Source organism: Dipodomys merriami, unplaced genomic scaffold (genome assembly GCF_024711535.1).
Source record: "Dipodomys merriami isolate MVZ:Mamm:240054 unplaced genomic scaffold, mDipMer1.0.p SCAF_1, whole genome shotgun sequence".
NCBI lineage: Eukaryota > Metazoa > Chordata > Mammalia > Rodentia > Heteromyidae > Dipodomys > Dipodomys merriami.
The window spans coordinates 133,933,726-133,951,685 of NW_027202270.1; the positions used below are offsets into that span (position 1 = coordinate 133,933,726).

Consider the following 17,960-nt stretch of genomic DNA (forward strand, 5'->3'; position numbering starts at 1 on the left):
TTTTTGAGCTTAAAAAATATTTGATATATAAATTATACAAACACACACATATATAACAAATTTTTTGTGTGCTATACACTAGACTTTTTCATGATGATTCAATTAGCCAACACATATTTGTAACTCAATACATTAACTAGGAACATTTATCCTACAAAGACACTTTAAAGATATTAAAAAGGAAAAAAAATAGAGTGGGAAAATATAGGTGCTACACAGGAATCAAAGGAGTCACATTCACACTGATAAATAGAAGAGACAAATAGCTGGACACTGGTGGCTCATGCCTGTAATCCTGGCTATTCAGGAGATTGAGATTTGAAGCCAGATGAGGCAGGAAAGTTCAAGAAACTCTTAATCTCTTATTACACACCAGAAAACTGGAAGTGGAGCTGTGGCTCAAAGTGGTAAGAGTGCTAGCCTTGAGCAAAAAAATGCAGAGACAGAGCACAGGCCCTATGTTCAAGCCCTATGACTGACAAAACAAGAGTAACAACAAAAAAAACCCTCCTTAATTTTAAGAATGAAAAGGTCTTGACCAAGTATTTCATGACTGAGATATTCAAGTAACAATAAGGATAAGTCATGATGTTCAATAACATGTCATCAAGATAAAAATTAAAACCACTATTACTATCACTATTTACTTTCCAAAATGAGTACAATGAAAACATGAAATTACTGAGAAGATTGAGTCAAATTGAAACTTTATAAAATGTTCAAAGAAGTATAAACTGGCCAAACCATATGGAAAAAAAACTACAGAATCTATTATGTACAATTAATTTGCATATTTAAACCTAGTATTTCTAGGTCCTATCTGTTGTATTCATTAGGTTGATATCTAATAAGAATGCACAAATATGTGCACCAAAATACACGTTTAAGGCTGCTTATTGGCTTTTGTCCTGTAGTGGGGTTTCAACTCAGGGCCATAATTACTCAGTAGCTTGACCACAATCTACCACATCTCAGTTTCCTGATTAGTTAGGATTATAGGTGTCAGCCACCAATGTCTGGGAAGACTTTATTCCTTACTGAGTTATTCCCTATGGCTCTAACAGAAAAATAACACAAATATCTAAAGAAAAGGATGAATAAAATAAAATAAATAATTCCACTGATACAAATTTCAGAATGTTAATTCATAATGCTACATATGAGGAAGAGCGAGAGCACAGTAACTGAGAGATATATTAGGAGATTTATGGGATGCTGGTAATGTTCTATTTCTTATTTGACTGATAGTTGAATAACCCATTAAAAGTTATAATTCAATAGAAAGCTAATTTTCAGAAAAAGAACCTATAAAGAAGCAATTAAAGTGACTAAATTAACAAAGGAAGATAGTTTTCAAGTAACAAAGTCAGTTTTGTTTATTTAAGAATATATTTTATCTTCATTAAATGAACTGAACTATAGTAGATTCAAGGGAGAACACAAATAGTGTAATTCTGTAGAAAGGCAAAGTCAAAGTCCAACAAAATAAACACCAGGAAATGGGTACATGAAAGGGGTAGAGGTGGGGTCACAAAGAGAAGGGTGAATGAAGAGGAGAAGGGGGCAGAGAAAGTCGACAAGAATTCAATGTATATTCTACAAACTTAAGAAAAATACAGGTAGGGGCGGGTTGAAACATGGATGAGAATGTTGAAAAGGGTGACATTGATCAAGACACATTATATTAATAATTGCTTTGCTAAATGGCAACTCCTTTGTACAACTATTTATAAATAAAACAAAAAACAAAAACTAGTTTGCTGGATGTAAGACTCTTGACTTGTTGACAGTATTTTTGTTTGAATACACTTCAGCTTCCATTTCTGCTGACATTTTATGTTAATTTTACTAAGCTTCACTTTTTTCTTACTGCCCCAGTTTTTCTGTCTTTCATACTTTATTGTGATATGTATGTGTGAATCTCTGAGTTTATCCTACCTTCAGTTAAGGTATATTCTTGAATGTATAAATTTTTGTTTGTAATAACATTTGGCAAGTTTTCAGCCATTAATTCTTTTTTTTTGGGTCCGGTCGTGGGGCCTGAACGCTGGACCTGGGCGCTGTCCCTCAGCTCTTCAGCTCAAGGCAAGCACTCTACCACTTGAGCCACAGCGCCACTTCCGGCTTTTTTTCTTTTTGCTTATGTGGTGCTGGGGAATCAAACCCAGGGCCTCAGGCATGCAAGGTAAGCGCTGTACCACTGAGCCACCTTCCCAGCCCTCAGCCATTAATTCTTATGTTTTCTTTCCTTTTTTTTTTTTTTAACTTCCATTATGGAAACAGTGGTTAACTTAATGATGATATACATTTGTTGAGGCTTTGTTCAAATTTTCTTCATGTTTATTTCTCTCTGTCCTTTGGCTTGGATATTTTTTATTATACGGTTCTTAAAGTGATTGATTTTTTTGTCCTCAAATTTATTGTAGAGACCCATAAGCAAATCTTCCATTTCATTTATGATAACTCTCAACAATAAAACTGCATGTATTTATTTTACATTTTTCCTATGTCTAATGGAGGAGGGGTTCATTTTATATGTTATTTTAAAATTCCCAGGGGCCAATGTCCAATTTGCTGGAGGCTCAAACAGAAGAAAAAGGTGGGGGTAAGGAGTACTGCCTACTTGGTCTGTCTCTGTCCTTGAGCTACAATGACATTCACCTTCTTCTACCCTGGGATACTGTTGTACCTGATCCTTGAGCATCTGGACACTAGTACTCCTGGCCTCTAGTTCTCAAGTCTTTGGCCTCAGAGTGGAAGTCACATCACAAGCATTCTTGGTTCTGTTACTAGTATACAGGGTGTTCCAGATGTTTCTTGGTTCTTGGGTACAAGGCCTAATATTAGAATGCTGCCCTAAGTACTACAAAAGAACAAGTTAGAATTGAAAACATAGTAAAGCATGATTAGGAATGAAAAAGTACACCTGAAGGGGATGGTGGGCAACTGGATAAGGGCCAAACTTTATCCAACTAGAAGTCCTCTTAGCTTCGAGTTTTATACAAATGGTTTGGCCAATGAACAGAAGTTGCCCAGTGCAAGAATATATAGACCTATGCATTTGACTTACACTTCCCCCTTGGTCCTTTTCCCCTTCCCAGTTTAACTTTGTTGTGGGGAGTGGGATCCACAAGGATGTGAAGTATCTGGATTTCTGCAGTCTGGGAAACTTACCACTTCCTTCATGCCTACTTACCTGATTTAAATAACAGTTAAATAACATGGCTTACCAGGTCTCTAGCTTGCAGATGGTGTACCATGGGACTCCTTGGCCTTGATTATCACGAGTCAATTCTCAAGATAAATCTCTCCATATATATATATATATATGTGTGTATGTATGTATGTATCTTCAACTGATACCACTTCTCTGGATACCTCTAATAAACTATTTGATGAGATGATATTTTGGCTTTTCAATATGATTTCTAATTTTTTCTTTTGATAGGCTGCATTAAAATTTGTTTTAAATTGAACAGTTAGAATATGTCATAGGCAACTGCTCCTCTTGTTTCCAGTGGATGTGTCACATTCTTCTACTCTTTACATGTCTCCTAACTTGCTGAAAATTAGATATGTTATGTAATATACTGAGGCAATTTCAGAAATGGATTGGCCCCCTCCCCCCAACTCCTCAGGGTATATTTTGGCTGTTGTTTGTTACTGGGTTGCTGAACTCGCTAGAGTAATTTAGTAACGTCTATTTCTACTCAGAGCGAAGCTTCTAATATCACTTCTCAGAGGATTCAGTCAAGGGAAGCACAGGGTCACCTTGAGACTGAATATCTTTGTTTAAGTAGAGTTGCCTTTGTTTCTTTTATACCTTGTTTCTCAGTTAAGCTATTTGCCTTTTCCCCCTAATGCATAAGGTTGTTAGATTCCACAAATTTACATCCAATTTCACTATTGTTTTTTTTTCTTTTTTTATTGTGAAAATACTGTACAGAGGGGTTACAATTACATGGGCAAGATAGTGAGTACATTTCTTAACAAGCATTGTAATTTCACTATTGTTTTAAACCATGCCCTAGGACAAAAATTACTCTACAGTCTGATCCAATTAAATTCAAGCAAGGATAGTTTTTCAGTTTAGATTTTGATGTTTGTTCAAACCACAAGAACTCTTTTTCAGTTATTTCTTCTCTAAGCTGTTTCTGATAAACTAGTTGGTTTAGTTTTGTGCTCTGATAAAGCAGTGTTCAGTCTCTTCTTAATTGCTCATTTACCACCCAAATGTCCATTATTTCTGAGAGTCCAAAGGCTTGAATTTCCCAAAATTGTTTCAAATAAAGTCAGCTCCTTGCAAAGACCTTCAGAACAAACTGTTCTTATTTACTTACTGCTTTTGGAATAAACTGAACTTATTTACTTACTGCTTTACTTCTTAAACAAAAAATTGGAGGCACAGTTCTAAATGCTCTATCATGTAGTTGATCCTTTTGGCTCACCTCCTGATAGGACACTGCCCTAAATGACAGCAGTGTTAAAAGTGAATAGGCTCGGGGAAGGTAGGGAGGGAAGGGATGGTAGGGGGAAACATTGGAGGGGGTAACAATGCTCAATAGGAAGTGTACTCATTACCTTACTCATGTAACTGTAACCCTCTGTGTAGTATCTTTATAATAAAAAAAAAGTGAATAGGGTCTCAGTATTCTAATACATGAGACATTTTAGCTAACTATGCCTTCATTCTCTATGGGGTTGGGTAAATGAGTGAAAGTTAACCTTTTGGTCACAATGATTAAGAATTTAGCCTCCCCAATCAGGGCTGAAGGCATGAAAAATGATGAAGGTCAGTCCATCCCAGACAGACATATTTAACTTGTGGTTGAGGACAAGGAACTCCACACTCTGGGTCACATTGCCCAGAGTAAATCTATCAACCTGAATCAGTGTAGACAAAGTAGTGAATGGTGGCTCCAGTGCCAAAGACTGTTTTAACTCATATTTACTTTTACTTGAATAATTTTGTCATTTGCTGTAGGCATCTAGAGCAATGTTCTGATACTTTCAATGATTGTTTTCCTATAATTCTCATCAGTTATGATTGTTTCATTGCAGAATAAGTTCCTTGAGTTCCTCATGCACTATTTGCAAAAGCCAATATACTGATAATCCAAATTTTAAAAAGTATCTTATACTATAAAGTCTATATAGCTTTTTATGTATATAATCTATATGTAAATTTTATGCATATAAAATAAAAAGAAAGCAAAAACAAAATAGGATATCACCAAAAAGTTTTAAAAGAAAGTGCAAGCTAAGTCTGGTGGAGTGCATCTTTAAACCCACCTACTGGGGAAGATTGGGGCAGGAAGATTGCAAATTCAAAGCTACCTAGGGGAAAGATAATTAGACAATGTCTGGTATCTCACAAACAAAATGAAACTAGTAAATGGAAGCTCCTTTGCTAGGAAGGGAGGGAGGGAGGGAGGGAGGGAGGGAGGGAGGGAGGGAAGAATTAAATGAAAATGAAATTAAATGAAAATGTAATAAGTGGTCCTTTAAATTTTACTATCAGTGTTTATAAAAAACTGAGATAGTTGTGCAAAAAGTTAGGAGCAACACATTTACTTAACCTTCCAAATCAGAAACATTAGCTAACTTTTCCTTCTTTCTCTAAATATCTAAGATATCATCAACTATTATTGCTTCCACTTGGTTGGTTCAATGGTATTTTTTAAATCAATTTTTTTTCTCCTACTTCATTTATTTAATAATAATAGATGGCTAGACACCGGTGGCTCACGCTGGTAAACCTAGCTACTAATGAGGCTAAGATCTGAGGATCATGGTTCAAGGCCAGGCACGGCAGAAAAGTCCATGAGACTCCTATCTCCAATTAGACACCAGAAAACTGTAAGTGGCGCTGTGGCTCAACTGGTAGAGTACTTGCATTGAGCTGAAGAGCGCAGGGACAATACGCAGGCCCAGAGTTCAAGCCCCACAACAATAGCAAAAAAAAAAAAAAGAGAGAGAGAGAGAAAGTAATAGATGAACTTAAACTTTTTTTAAAATGCTGTCCCAAAATATATAAATATTTGAATGTTAAATTTTCTAGAGATCAAATTTTTGAGCCATTATAAAAATATTTCAAGAACTAACATACTCATGATTTTTGCCTTTTAAGAACCCTTTAAATAATCAAATTAATATTAAGAACACTTAAGCAATCAAAGAAAATTAATTGCAAGGTTATTTTATTTATTTCCATTTCATAATCTCAAAAATGAGGGCTAAGGATTAGGCTTAACATTTCCCTCAGTTAAATTCTCAAAAATTATGAGTTTACATTTAGTTCAACAAGTTGGAATGAGTTTCCTTAAAAATTTTTAATGCTAGATAAAATTGTGCTAAATAAAATTATGTCCTAATTCTTGACAATGACCTCATATTAGAATAATTGATATACTGGAACTAATTACATATAATCTAATAATGAATTAAAGACAAAGCAAATAAATTATAGATTTACTAAAACTAAAATGACTGAAGGTGATAGTAAAAACTTTATTCAAATTAAGCATCCTGATTAGGTAAGATTCTTACATGTAATTGTCAATCTTATCTAGTATTCTTGATCCTAAATACTATGACCAAAATCAAACTTCATTTATGAAACAGATGGTAAAGTTAGTTCACGACATATTATAAACTGCTTTTATACGAGGGTAAAGTGCGCTTAGATGATTAATATTTAATAAAACAGTAAAAATTTAGAGAAAGGAAATTATATTATTTTAATAAGGTGGTTTCTCAATGTGTGATACAAATTCTAAATGAAATTGATGTTTGTGTTTCACAATGAACCAGAAAATATTTATAACAAAACTGATATTATTTAATTGGTGAAGCAATACAAGAAAAAGAAATAGCAACAAAATAAACAGATAATCCACTATATATACTAATTTTTATATAATGTTTGGTACATTTTCAATGAGTTGCTTAGAGAAAGGTTTTGTGTTAATTCTTCTAATATTTTCCTCAGAAAATGTACTGTAAATGGTAGATAAAATTTGATGATGACTTCCTATTACACATATTTTAAAAATTCAGGTACAGTAATGTAGAATTTAATGATGTACCAACATACACAAAGACTCAAAAATATAAAGAAAAAGCAACTATTTTCCCACTTCCCACTAAGATATTAAGTCTTTAAAGAGGTAAAAGTGCCATACTATACCTTGATTTCTTCTATTTCATCTGGTACTATCTTGTATGCTGATATAGTCCCACCCAACCTGAAATTAGGAGAAGAGAATATTCTCAAAACCAGCAACAGTGTATGAAAAATATGGAAAATTGATGCCATTAGTATGAGAGTCTCACCAATAGTTTCCTAAGACTCATACCAATGATTATGGAAGAAAACTTTTTGTGCTTAAGTTTTCTATTTATTATATAAAAAAAAAGACTAAAGAAAAGAAGACCCTATCAGAAAAATAGCTATAGCAAAAAGGGTTGGAGGTATGGCTCAAATGGCAGAACACCTGTCTATCAAGAAGCCCTTAGTTCAAACCCCATTATAACAAAACAAAATGAAAAACAAAACAAAGAAAACAGAATGAAGAGAGGAAGAGGGGGAGAATGCAGTCATAAAAATTAAATGCATGGGGGGGAGGGGAGGATTGGGTGGGAGGGCAAGGGGAGGATGGGAAGGGATGGGAAGGGGAAACAAAGGAGGAAGCTACAATGCTTGATAAGAAATGTACTCATTATCTTGCCCATGTAATTGTGACCCCTCTGTACAGTATTTTCACAATAAAAAAATTCAATGTACATCCTATAAAATTGAGAAAATTGAGAAAAGGGGTATGATTGGGAAGGAAATATGAGAATGATGAAAGGAATAACACAGATCAAAATGCATTGTATTCACAAACTGCTTTGTACACCTAAAGACAATTAAAAAGGGTGAACAAATGCAGCAATATTACTCATTATCCACTATGTTCAAAATAAAGGGGTGACACTGACCAAAAAGGAATGTACTCTTTACCTGATTTATATAACTGTAACCCCTTTATAATAACAATAAAAAAAACTAAAAAAGAAAAAAAACAGTCATAGAAGAAGAAGGATAGTATAGAATAACCTATCTCTGAGCAACTGACTTTTTTAGTTTATATTCTTTGAGTTCAAGCCCCATGACTGACAATAAATAAATGACTTTTGGTTTACATTCTATTGTAAAAAATATTGCTAGCTAAGTTTCACATTAATAATTTTAAATATCATCTTGTATAATTCAATGCCACTAATTACATTCTCATATTTATATTTATTTCCAAAACATCTACATAAACCAAAACAAAAAAGCCTTCAAATATTAAACAATAATTCTATTTTCCCCAAACCTATACGGTGTTAATCCATAGTGTACTTTCTGTCCTATGAAATTTGTCTCTTCTTGACATGTCATCCAGTAAGTGGAATCATGTTGTGTCAAAATTATTTTACCAGGCATAATGTGTTTCCATAGTTCCTTCATGTTGGAGCATGTAGCAAAACTTTATTCCCTTTTACTGTTAAATATAATTGGACATAGTATCCCCTTATTATTTTGATTGATGTAGCAATATTGTCACTTCCATTTGTAATTTCAGTTTTTATACTGTTCCTTTCAAAATAAAGAATCAAGTTTTTGTTTCCTTGATTATTTCTATTGCTTTTCATTTTCAACTTCAATCATTTCCACTTTACTCCTTATTATTCCCTCTTTCCTTCCATAATGTGTTCTGTTCTGTGTGTCATTTTTTTTCTTTTTCCTTTTTTTCTCATGTAGTAAATTACTTTGATTTACTTTGAATTTATTTTTGTATACTTTGCATATTTTCTTTGTATTTATCATGCAGGGTATATTTAATATCCTAAATTCATAACAATCTAGTCTGAATTGATATAAACTTAACTTGAATAGTGTTAAAAAAAACACTGTTCCTATACAGTTCCACTTGCTATCTTGCCATCCGTTTTCTCTTCATGCCTTTAGTACATATGAATTACATCTAACAATATACATCTAATAAGTCATCTGATACATAATAACTTAATATATTAATCTATATTGGGTTCACACATATTATCTTAAGTTTCATAGGACAATTCTAAACCTTATCCCTTATTCCACTTCACCTGACCAGTCCTTCTGAGTTTTAGCCATACTCATAAAGACATCAAGCAATCTCCTGGAATTATGCCCTATTCTGAATGTCCTTCATGGCTTTGCAAACTCCTAATTATCCTTTAAGATCCAAGTATGTTACAGAAGCTCTGGACACAGGGATATGTGTTATGTGTCTATTACGATGAAAAAGTACCTCACAAATATCTACATTATCTCATCAGAAATATTTACTTTGAGATCTACAACTTTTATTAGATTCTGAACATCTAGCACATACTAAATTCTTAGTCTGGTAACTGACAAAAATGAATATTAGAGGAACTAAAAATAGCCAAGCGATTTTCCCACTCATCTTCAGTAAATCCTTTGTTTAGGGGCAACATCTCTATTTTAATGTTTTTTTTTAAATCAAATATATCTTGTACATGTATTATAATACACACTGAGTTCTTCTACAAAATAATTGGGCCACGTTCCACTCTCAAAGTTTTCATCTTGATTGAAGAAGCAAGCATTGTTTACTGATTTTCATAAGCAGCTGAAAAAATTCATATATTATACCTTAATGAATCTCTTGTGCTTCAGAGTATCTAAAATATCTCTATACGTGGATTGATTCTTGACACTTGTAGGAGTTATCACATTACAGTTTACATAACATTAATTTTATATTTTCCTATAAAGATATTGTCTAAATTGTGGCAAAGAAATATGTAAATACCATTTGTAAGCTCCTATTCAATATAAAATTGAGAACTTGTGCCTTACTTAAAGAATATTTACACTTAATATATTACATAACTTTTAGTGCTTTCTATGCCAAAGATACACTGGTGGCCTATAAATCTTTTAGCTCTAAGTTTAAAAAGGAATAATTATGGGATAGTATAACTCATTGCAACATGGTTCATCACTGCTTTATTTTAAATAATACAATTTACAACACTCACAAAAGTGGTAATTATATCAATAATAAACAGAATCTCAATGGTAGTCATTAAACACTATGTTGAAAATGAATTGTATAACTTGTGAGTGGGCATGGTAGTGAAAAACTGGGAGACAGTCAGGGAAGGGGAGACACTGCCCAAAAAGAAATGTACTCACTACCTGACCTATATAACTATAACCCCTCTGTACATCACCTTTATAACAAAAATTAAAAATTTAAAAAGCAAGAGTATCTTTTTATATTTGTAAACTGATTTATTTTGAGGTTCAATTCAACAATCATTTCTTTTCATAATGCTTTTTGAGTTACTTAGGGTTTATGAAATGCTATATCATCAAATACCTAAAACAAATGATGTCACTTTATGAAAAATAAATAAAAAATTAAGACAAAAAAATTCTCCTAAAAAGAAATTATTGAATAATAGGCCAAGTCATAATTTTCTTCATAGGATATAAAATGTCAATATATGCATCAGTCTTTTAAAATACAGTTGCTGGAGAAGTCCATAAGTCAACTCTCCTCTAGGTTTTATTCCCTTGGAAGAGGATACAAATTTACGAATTTCAATGCTTCAATGTCAATAGTATTGATAAGAAAGAATTTAATATTAAAATTTGGGGGGGTTGCAATACATTTTCACTGTATAATTCAGGCTGGCATTGAACTAATGATGTTCTTGTTTCAGAATTCAGTGTTGGGTTTACAGATATGAGCCACCATGCTCTATTGAAAAGTATGTTTTAAAGAAATGATGTAGTATTTGCAAAGAGTTGAAAATAAAATTTTATACAGGGTATCATAGCCTGTTAAGTTTTCATGTATTCTAAATAAAGTAAACTTTGTCATTTCCAAATATAATTATAGATTCTAAATGAGCTGCCTAAAATACAGAAACACTCCCAAATGTGGATGCACATTAATAGTAAAAAGGAAGAACATATGACCTGCTCGTTTTGAACAATAATGTAACTATGGCTATAACAGAATTGTATTTAAGACTTTGAGTGTTCCTACTTATTACAAAATTGAATTACAATGTTAAACATAAAAAATACAACAAAGAAGAAAAAACCCTGTATAAGTACAAAATGAGAAACCTTTCTGTATTATAAAAATGTTCAGCTTCAAGGGAAGGATTTTAAAGCATTTTGAGTCTAGTGTATAAGGTAAAAAATATATAGACTTAAGCTGGGCAGTAGTAGCTCATATTTGTAATCCTAGCTATCAGAAGGCTGAGATCTAGGGATTGTGGTTTGAAGCCAGCCCTTGCAGGGGATATTCCATAAGTAACTATCCAAAAGGCAGCTATACCAGGTGCCAGTGGCTCACACCTATAATCCTAGCTCCTCAGGAGGCTAAGATCTGAGGATTATGGTGTGAAGCCAGCCTGGGCAGGAAAGTTCATGAGACTCTTATCTCCAACTAACAGCAGAAAACCAGAAGTGAAGCTGTGGCTCAACGTGGTAGAGTGCAAGTCTTGAGCAAAAAAGCTAACAGACAATACCCAGGCTCTGAGTTTAAGCCCCATGACCCAAAGGGGGAGAAAGAAAGCCAGAAGTAGAGCTTTGGATCAAATGGTAGAGTGGTAGCCTAGAGCAAAAGAGCTTGGGGATAGTGCCTAGGCCCTGAGCTCAAGCCTTAGAACTGGCACTATGTATCAAATATCTGGAATATATATTTCATATATATATGCATATATACATATTTGAAATTGTGCTATGCCATATTAATGAACTTAGATAAAAAGAAAAACTACATTGTTTCTTGCCAAACTGAATTAAAATAATGTTCTTTCAGTGGCAGTATTTGGATGTAAGTTAGTCTATATGGTGTATACTTTCATCTTAGAGGTATAATGATTAATGTTTTGCAAAGGAATTCAGAAAATAAATATAAGGATTATCGGGGAACTGATGACAACGAAATGCTGTATACGTGAAATTACTTAGAACAGTAAATTCAGTGATTTACTCTATAGAAGAGTGTTATGAACTAGGAAAAATAGTATCAAAGGAGTTTCCAAAGCAGCATACTTAATATTTGTTAGCAAGTATTATGTTAATGATTTATTGTGTTCATATATGCTTGTTATTCTTCATCACTATGTGAAATGTATACTTATTAACATGTTGCCTGCAATCTATTTCCTGATATGTTGTTTATGAGATGTCTATCTCTTCATAATTCCCTCAAACAAGAGTACTATTTTAAAATACCACTTACTTGCAATCTCTAAAAAGAAGAGAACATTCAATCCATTGACCTAAATCAAATCACACAGAGGAAGGGAATAGCCTGAATTAAACACAGATTGAAGAAATGAAAGACAGAAAAGAAAAAGAAAGAGTCCCACGAGCCTACATTCTTTTAGTGTGGATATATTGGGGGGAAATTGTGTGTGTGTGTATGTGTGTGTGCGTGTGTGTCCGTGCGCGCACATGCACACGTACGTGTGCACATACACAATATAGTCAATTATTTCTTGGAAAAACTGCAAAAACTTAAAGTTGGGGTAACAAGTATAATCTGCACAACTGTTAATTTATCAAAAAATATTTTAAAGAACTCACTGTATATACCACAAAATTAGGAAAAATAAGGGAATGGGTGGATTGAAGGGGGTTTCAGATCAAGATGCATTATTTTTATAAACTGTTTTGTTAAATGGCAAAAAAATTAATACATACCCTACAAATTTAATTAAAGTGAGGGAAGTATTGGGAGGGATGGGTAAGAAGGTTGAAAGGGGTGACATTGATCGAGATGCACTGTATTCATAAACTGCTTTGTTGTATTTGCACAACTACCTAAAGATAATAGACATTAAAAAGAACAGATTTAACAGTGCAAGTTATAGATTTTAGCTTAACGATTCATTTTTTTAATATATCTGATTCGTTAAAATTCTATTAGAAATAACAAGGCTGAGGTGAGAGTATGTCAATTGAAAGATTATTAAAATGGAAAATTTTAATATTACCCATTAGGGAGGAAAAGTATTAAATGCATATTTATAAGGTTGGTCATTATTTGTTTATTCATTATTATTTATTCAAACAACATTATTGAGTTATCTGACATGAAGAAATAAAGCTCTGAATCTCTGACTTCCTCTTAATCAATAACTTCCTGTTTCAAAGGTTAATCAAATCATTTTTGTTATGAAACATAAAACGGCTTCAGGAAACTGGCTAAGTGTTGTGGTACGTACATTTTATCCCAACTACTTTGATCCCAGCTATAGGAGGATCATAGTTTGAGGCCAGGCAGTATTACTTTCTGGGACTCCAACTTAAACAAATAACCTGTCATATATCTATAAATCCAAACCCCTGTAGTCCAGAAAAGACTGGGAAAAAGCACAAGGCCTTATCTGAAAAATAAATTAACCAAAGAGGGTGAGAGTGTGGCTCAAGTGACAGAGCTTCTGACTAGACTTTTAAAGTATTAAATTCATATTCCAGCACTGTCAAGGAATAGGAGGAGCCATCAAAGAAAATAATTTTGTGAGTGAAGAGATGGCTTATATAATGCAAAAAAATAATCTTTTCCAGCTATTCATATGACAACATCTAGAATATGTAAGTAGCATGTAAAATTCAACACTGAACAAATAATCCAAGTAATAAATGCACACATGAATTAAAATAAGCTTTCATGGGTGTAAATGATTAATAAAAATAAGTGTTATCAAAACTGAGAGTCTAAATCCGGTCAAAATGGCTATCATCAAGTAAACAATCAATGAATGGGGGTGAGGTCATACATAAAAAGGAACCTTCAGACAGTGTCAGTGGGAATGTACATTAGGTACAATCTCTATGTAAATCAGTATGAGGTTCCCCACAAAGCAATTAATAGAGTTAGCATATATTCTAATACACTACTACTAGATGTGAACATGAAATAACACTATTCACAATAGTCAAATTATGAAATTTGTTTAGGGGCCAATTAGCTGAAGAATTGTTATTAAAAAAATATGTATGGGCCATGCACCAGTGGCTCATGCCTAGCTACTCAGGAGGCTGAGATCTGACTGCAGTTCAAAGCCAGTTCAGGCAGGAAAGTCCATGAGACTCTAATTTTCATTTAATTACCAGAAAACTGGAAGTGGTGCTGTGGATCAACTGGTAGAGCACTAGCCTTGAGCTGAAGAGCTCAGGGACAGCACCCAGGCTCATAGTTCAAACCCTACAACCAGCCAAAAATAAAAAAGTGTATGTGCTTTGTATATGTATTATGTATAGGTATATGTATTATGGTGTTTTATTTGGCCATCAAGAAGAATGAAACCATGCTGTCTGAAAGAAAATGGATAAGACAAATTAGAAATCATTGTGTTAAGCCAAATAAGGCCTGACTTAGAAAAACAAATATCACGTTTTCTCTCAAAAGCAGAACTGATATCTAAAGATAAAAACGATCTGAACATAAAAGGGGGATTATTCAGATTAGGTAGAACCAATAAGTGGAAGGAGGTAGAAAAGAAGGCAACAGACAGAATATGATGGCAGTCTACTTGAAGCACATATGAAAACATCATAATAAAAGCCATTTTTTTTCAAGGAAGATAAAATGGTTGGTGGGACAAAGGTGATAAGAGTAAGAGAGGATGCAAATATATTCAAAGTATGTGGAAGTATGAAAATATCACAATGAAACATCTAGCATGTACAATTAAAATGTGTTAATAAACAAAAGAAAGATGAAATGTTGATGCTTGAAAAAGATACTCCAAGACATGGAGTTAATATTAGCACAGGGGTAGCGGATAATTTTGAATGAAAGAGAGTTGCAGATTGCTACACGTATTCACCAAAGAGGAATGCAATTGCATTCAATAATTTTTCTAAAACTTCACTTGCCAAGGAAGATTAAATTTAACAAGAGTAGTAAGTAAGATTAAATTTAACAAGAGTAGTAAGTAAGGAAGATCAGGGGTACAGCTCAAATGGTAGATAGAGCACACTGTTATCAAGTGTGATACCCTAAGTACAAACCCCAGTATTGAGAAAAAGGTGGGGAAAAGAGAGTAAGAAACTACGCTAAGGATGTGTCTGTGTGATAGTGTCCTTGGTAGTGAGGAGCCCTTAAATTCAAACTCCATTGCAGCCAGAGTAAGAAACTGAAAACCAAGCACTACATCTAGAGCCTAGGAAAGCTTTGTTCTAGGTTACTGTCTGTACCTCAGGTTCCTTCATCTCCCAATATATTAGTTACTATCCATCAAAATGCTTAAGTCTCCCATTTTCCTCTCTCAAGATGGAAGGTAAATTTCTGAATTGTATGGTGCTACATAAATTGAAGATTTTGCTCCTGTTATTCTATGAGTTGCTAATTTATTTTGGTCTAATGAAAGACTGGGACTTTGTGAAGGAGGAAGAAATTCCCTTTGTCCCTACAGAGTCAAGGAGTCAGTTCATGTTTTTGGCTGAGAGGAGAAAAATGAGAATGAAGTATATTTGAAGCAGGTGATAAGGAAGTTGTTTATATCCTTCAGGCTTAAAAAAGAAAAACCAAAAAAAACTAGAGCATATACTCCTAAACATTAGGATCATGACTAGATTAACCTTCTATTTCTATACAATGTCCAAATGCATGCTGAATGATTAATTAGCAACTGCTAAATTAGGTTCTTCTAGGAGTTAATACACACTCTCTACACTTTAGACGTATGCGTACATATTAGTTTAAGAAATCAACATGTTAAATCTTTCTATTGGAGATAATCCTCATAATTCTTATTCACATACTAAAGGCCCTGGGAATTTTCCCAATGAAGAAATCTATTTAATTATGTTTAAAACCATGTTGTAAAATGTATTTAACCACATTCAATGCATACTAAGTAAGCACTTAGTATGAGCCATGCATTGTTCTAGGTGCAGCATACACATTGGGAAATAAAAGACTCTTCTCTTGTCCTATGCAAATTATTTTTTAGTATAGAGGCAGAAAGGAAACAGACAAGAAGCAAACAAAATAGACAGTGTAATAAGTGGTAATAATATGATAGAGGAAAATAACAAAATAGGAAGTTTTACATAAATTGGACCAGGAAAATTTTATAAAGATTTAAGTCATCATTTGAAAGAAAACTAGTCATATTAACATGTGGGAAAACATTATTTCAATCAGAAAGAACATCAAATAAAAAGTTCCTAATAAAAGGTGGCCAGGATGTCTTCTGCAAAATAAAGAAGGTCAGAAGAGGCCTAAAGAGTAATAATGGAAAAACATATAAAAAACGTGTATGTCATTATGATATCATGTTTAGTAATAACACTTTGTGATAGGGAATATCACTAGATTTTTTAAAACAGTTATAATATTATTTCTCTTTTTTATTTTACTTTAAAATGATACTTTTAGATGCTAGGTAAAGTATAAGACTGTGAGTAGGCAAGGGTAAATTAAGCATTTGGGAAGTTATTGCAATAAGCAACTAAGATATATGATTTTAATATAAACCAGGTTCATAGCACTAGAGATGATAAAACAATGGTCAGATTGTAGACGTATTTTTAATATAGACCTGATAAAAGATATTTCTGGCATTATAAACATGGATGTAGGGAAAGATGATTCTAAGTTTTCAACCTGAAAAACTGAAAGAGCACTGATGCCTTCAAATGAGATTTGAATCCATAAGGCTGTGAAGATATTTAGAAGGTAGAAAACAAAGACTTTAGTTTTAGATAAATGCAATATAGCATTTCAATTATATATCAAATGTGAGACATAAATAGTTGGATATACAAATCAAAGGAGACTTCAGTCTGGAAACATAAATGTGGGGGATATTTTTATATACTTAGAACTTAAAGTAATGAGACCATGAAATTTCCAAGGGAGAGAATAGAAACTAGAAAGAAGTGGTTCAAAGACTGAAGCTTAGGATATTTGAATGTTAAGAAGAACCTGCAAAAAAAATGGAAAAGAAAGCTGATAAGTAAGGCAAGATTAAGAACAGCAGGGCTCCACTGGCTCACTCCTGTAATCCTAGCTATTAAGAAGGCTGAGATCTGAGGATCATGGTTCAAAGCCAGCCTGGGCAGGAAAGTCCATGAGACTCTCATCTCCAACAAGCCATCAGAAAACCAGAAATAGTGCTGTGGCTCAAGTGGTAGAGGGCTCACCTTGAGCTGAAGAGCTCAGGTGCAGCATCCAGGCCCAGAGTTCAAGCCAAAAAAAAAAAAAAAAAAAAAAAAAATAATTGGTGGAACAAGGAATTTAAAACTACTTAGAATTTAAGAAAAATGAGGATCTTCCAAATCAAATACTGGATGTAGGCAATTAAACATTAATAGCTACTATAGAAAAGACCTGTGACTCCAGACAGAAATACACACATAACCTACAGAAAAATAAAAGAAAAATCAACAAATATTAAGTATACATAAAACTGAATAAGATGTTATCCATACACAGAATCAGAATATTCTAGAATGTATTTATTTCTAAGGGAAAAAAAATCCGTGTTTTCAACACCTTATAAGAAACAAAACAGTATAAAAAAGAACTGATCAATTTAAAAATACTTCAGAGATGTAACAAATAAAAGTGTTTTTTCTTGGATGCTGATTCTAATAAGCCAATAAAACCAGATGGAAAATGAGGAAATTGAAAATTTATTTGGTATATGATGATATTAAGAAAATGTTGATTTTTACTTAGGTATAGTAATGGTACTGTGGTCATGTCTACAAAGTATGGGACCATTTACAGTATAAAATATTTTTGGATGAAATCTCTTGGCCATTAATATGCTTAAAAATAATCCAGTAGTAATATGGACAGGGTGGTCAAGAAATATAAATTGGTGATGGTGTGAAATTGGAACACAAGGACTCATACAAATTTTGTATA

The 17,960-nt window shown here is 33.2% G+C and overlaps 1 protein-coding gene across 9 annotated transcripts in view; it reads right to left on the reverse strand.

The window, feature by feature from the left end:
• Positions 1–17,960, reverse strand: part of Gphn (gephyrin) — a 380,642-nt gene that overhangs the window by 232,062 nt on the left and 130,620 nt on the right. For 8 of the 9 annotated variants that reach the window (XM_070031737.1, XM_070031733.1, XM_070031738.1 and 5 more), the window contains exon 3: positions 7,190–7,247. The exons of the other annotated variant lie outside the window; for it this stretch is intronic. In XM_070031737.1, the coding sequence (XP_069887838.1) occupies positions 7,190–7,247 (58 nt within the window). The remainder of the gene's footprint in view (positions 1–7,189; positions 7,248–17,960) is intronic. 9 annotated transcript variants of the gene reach the window in all.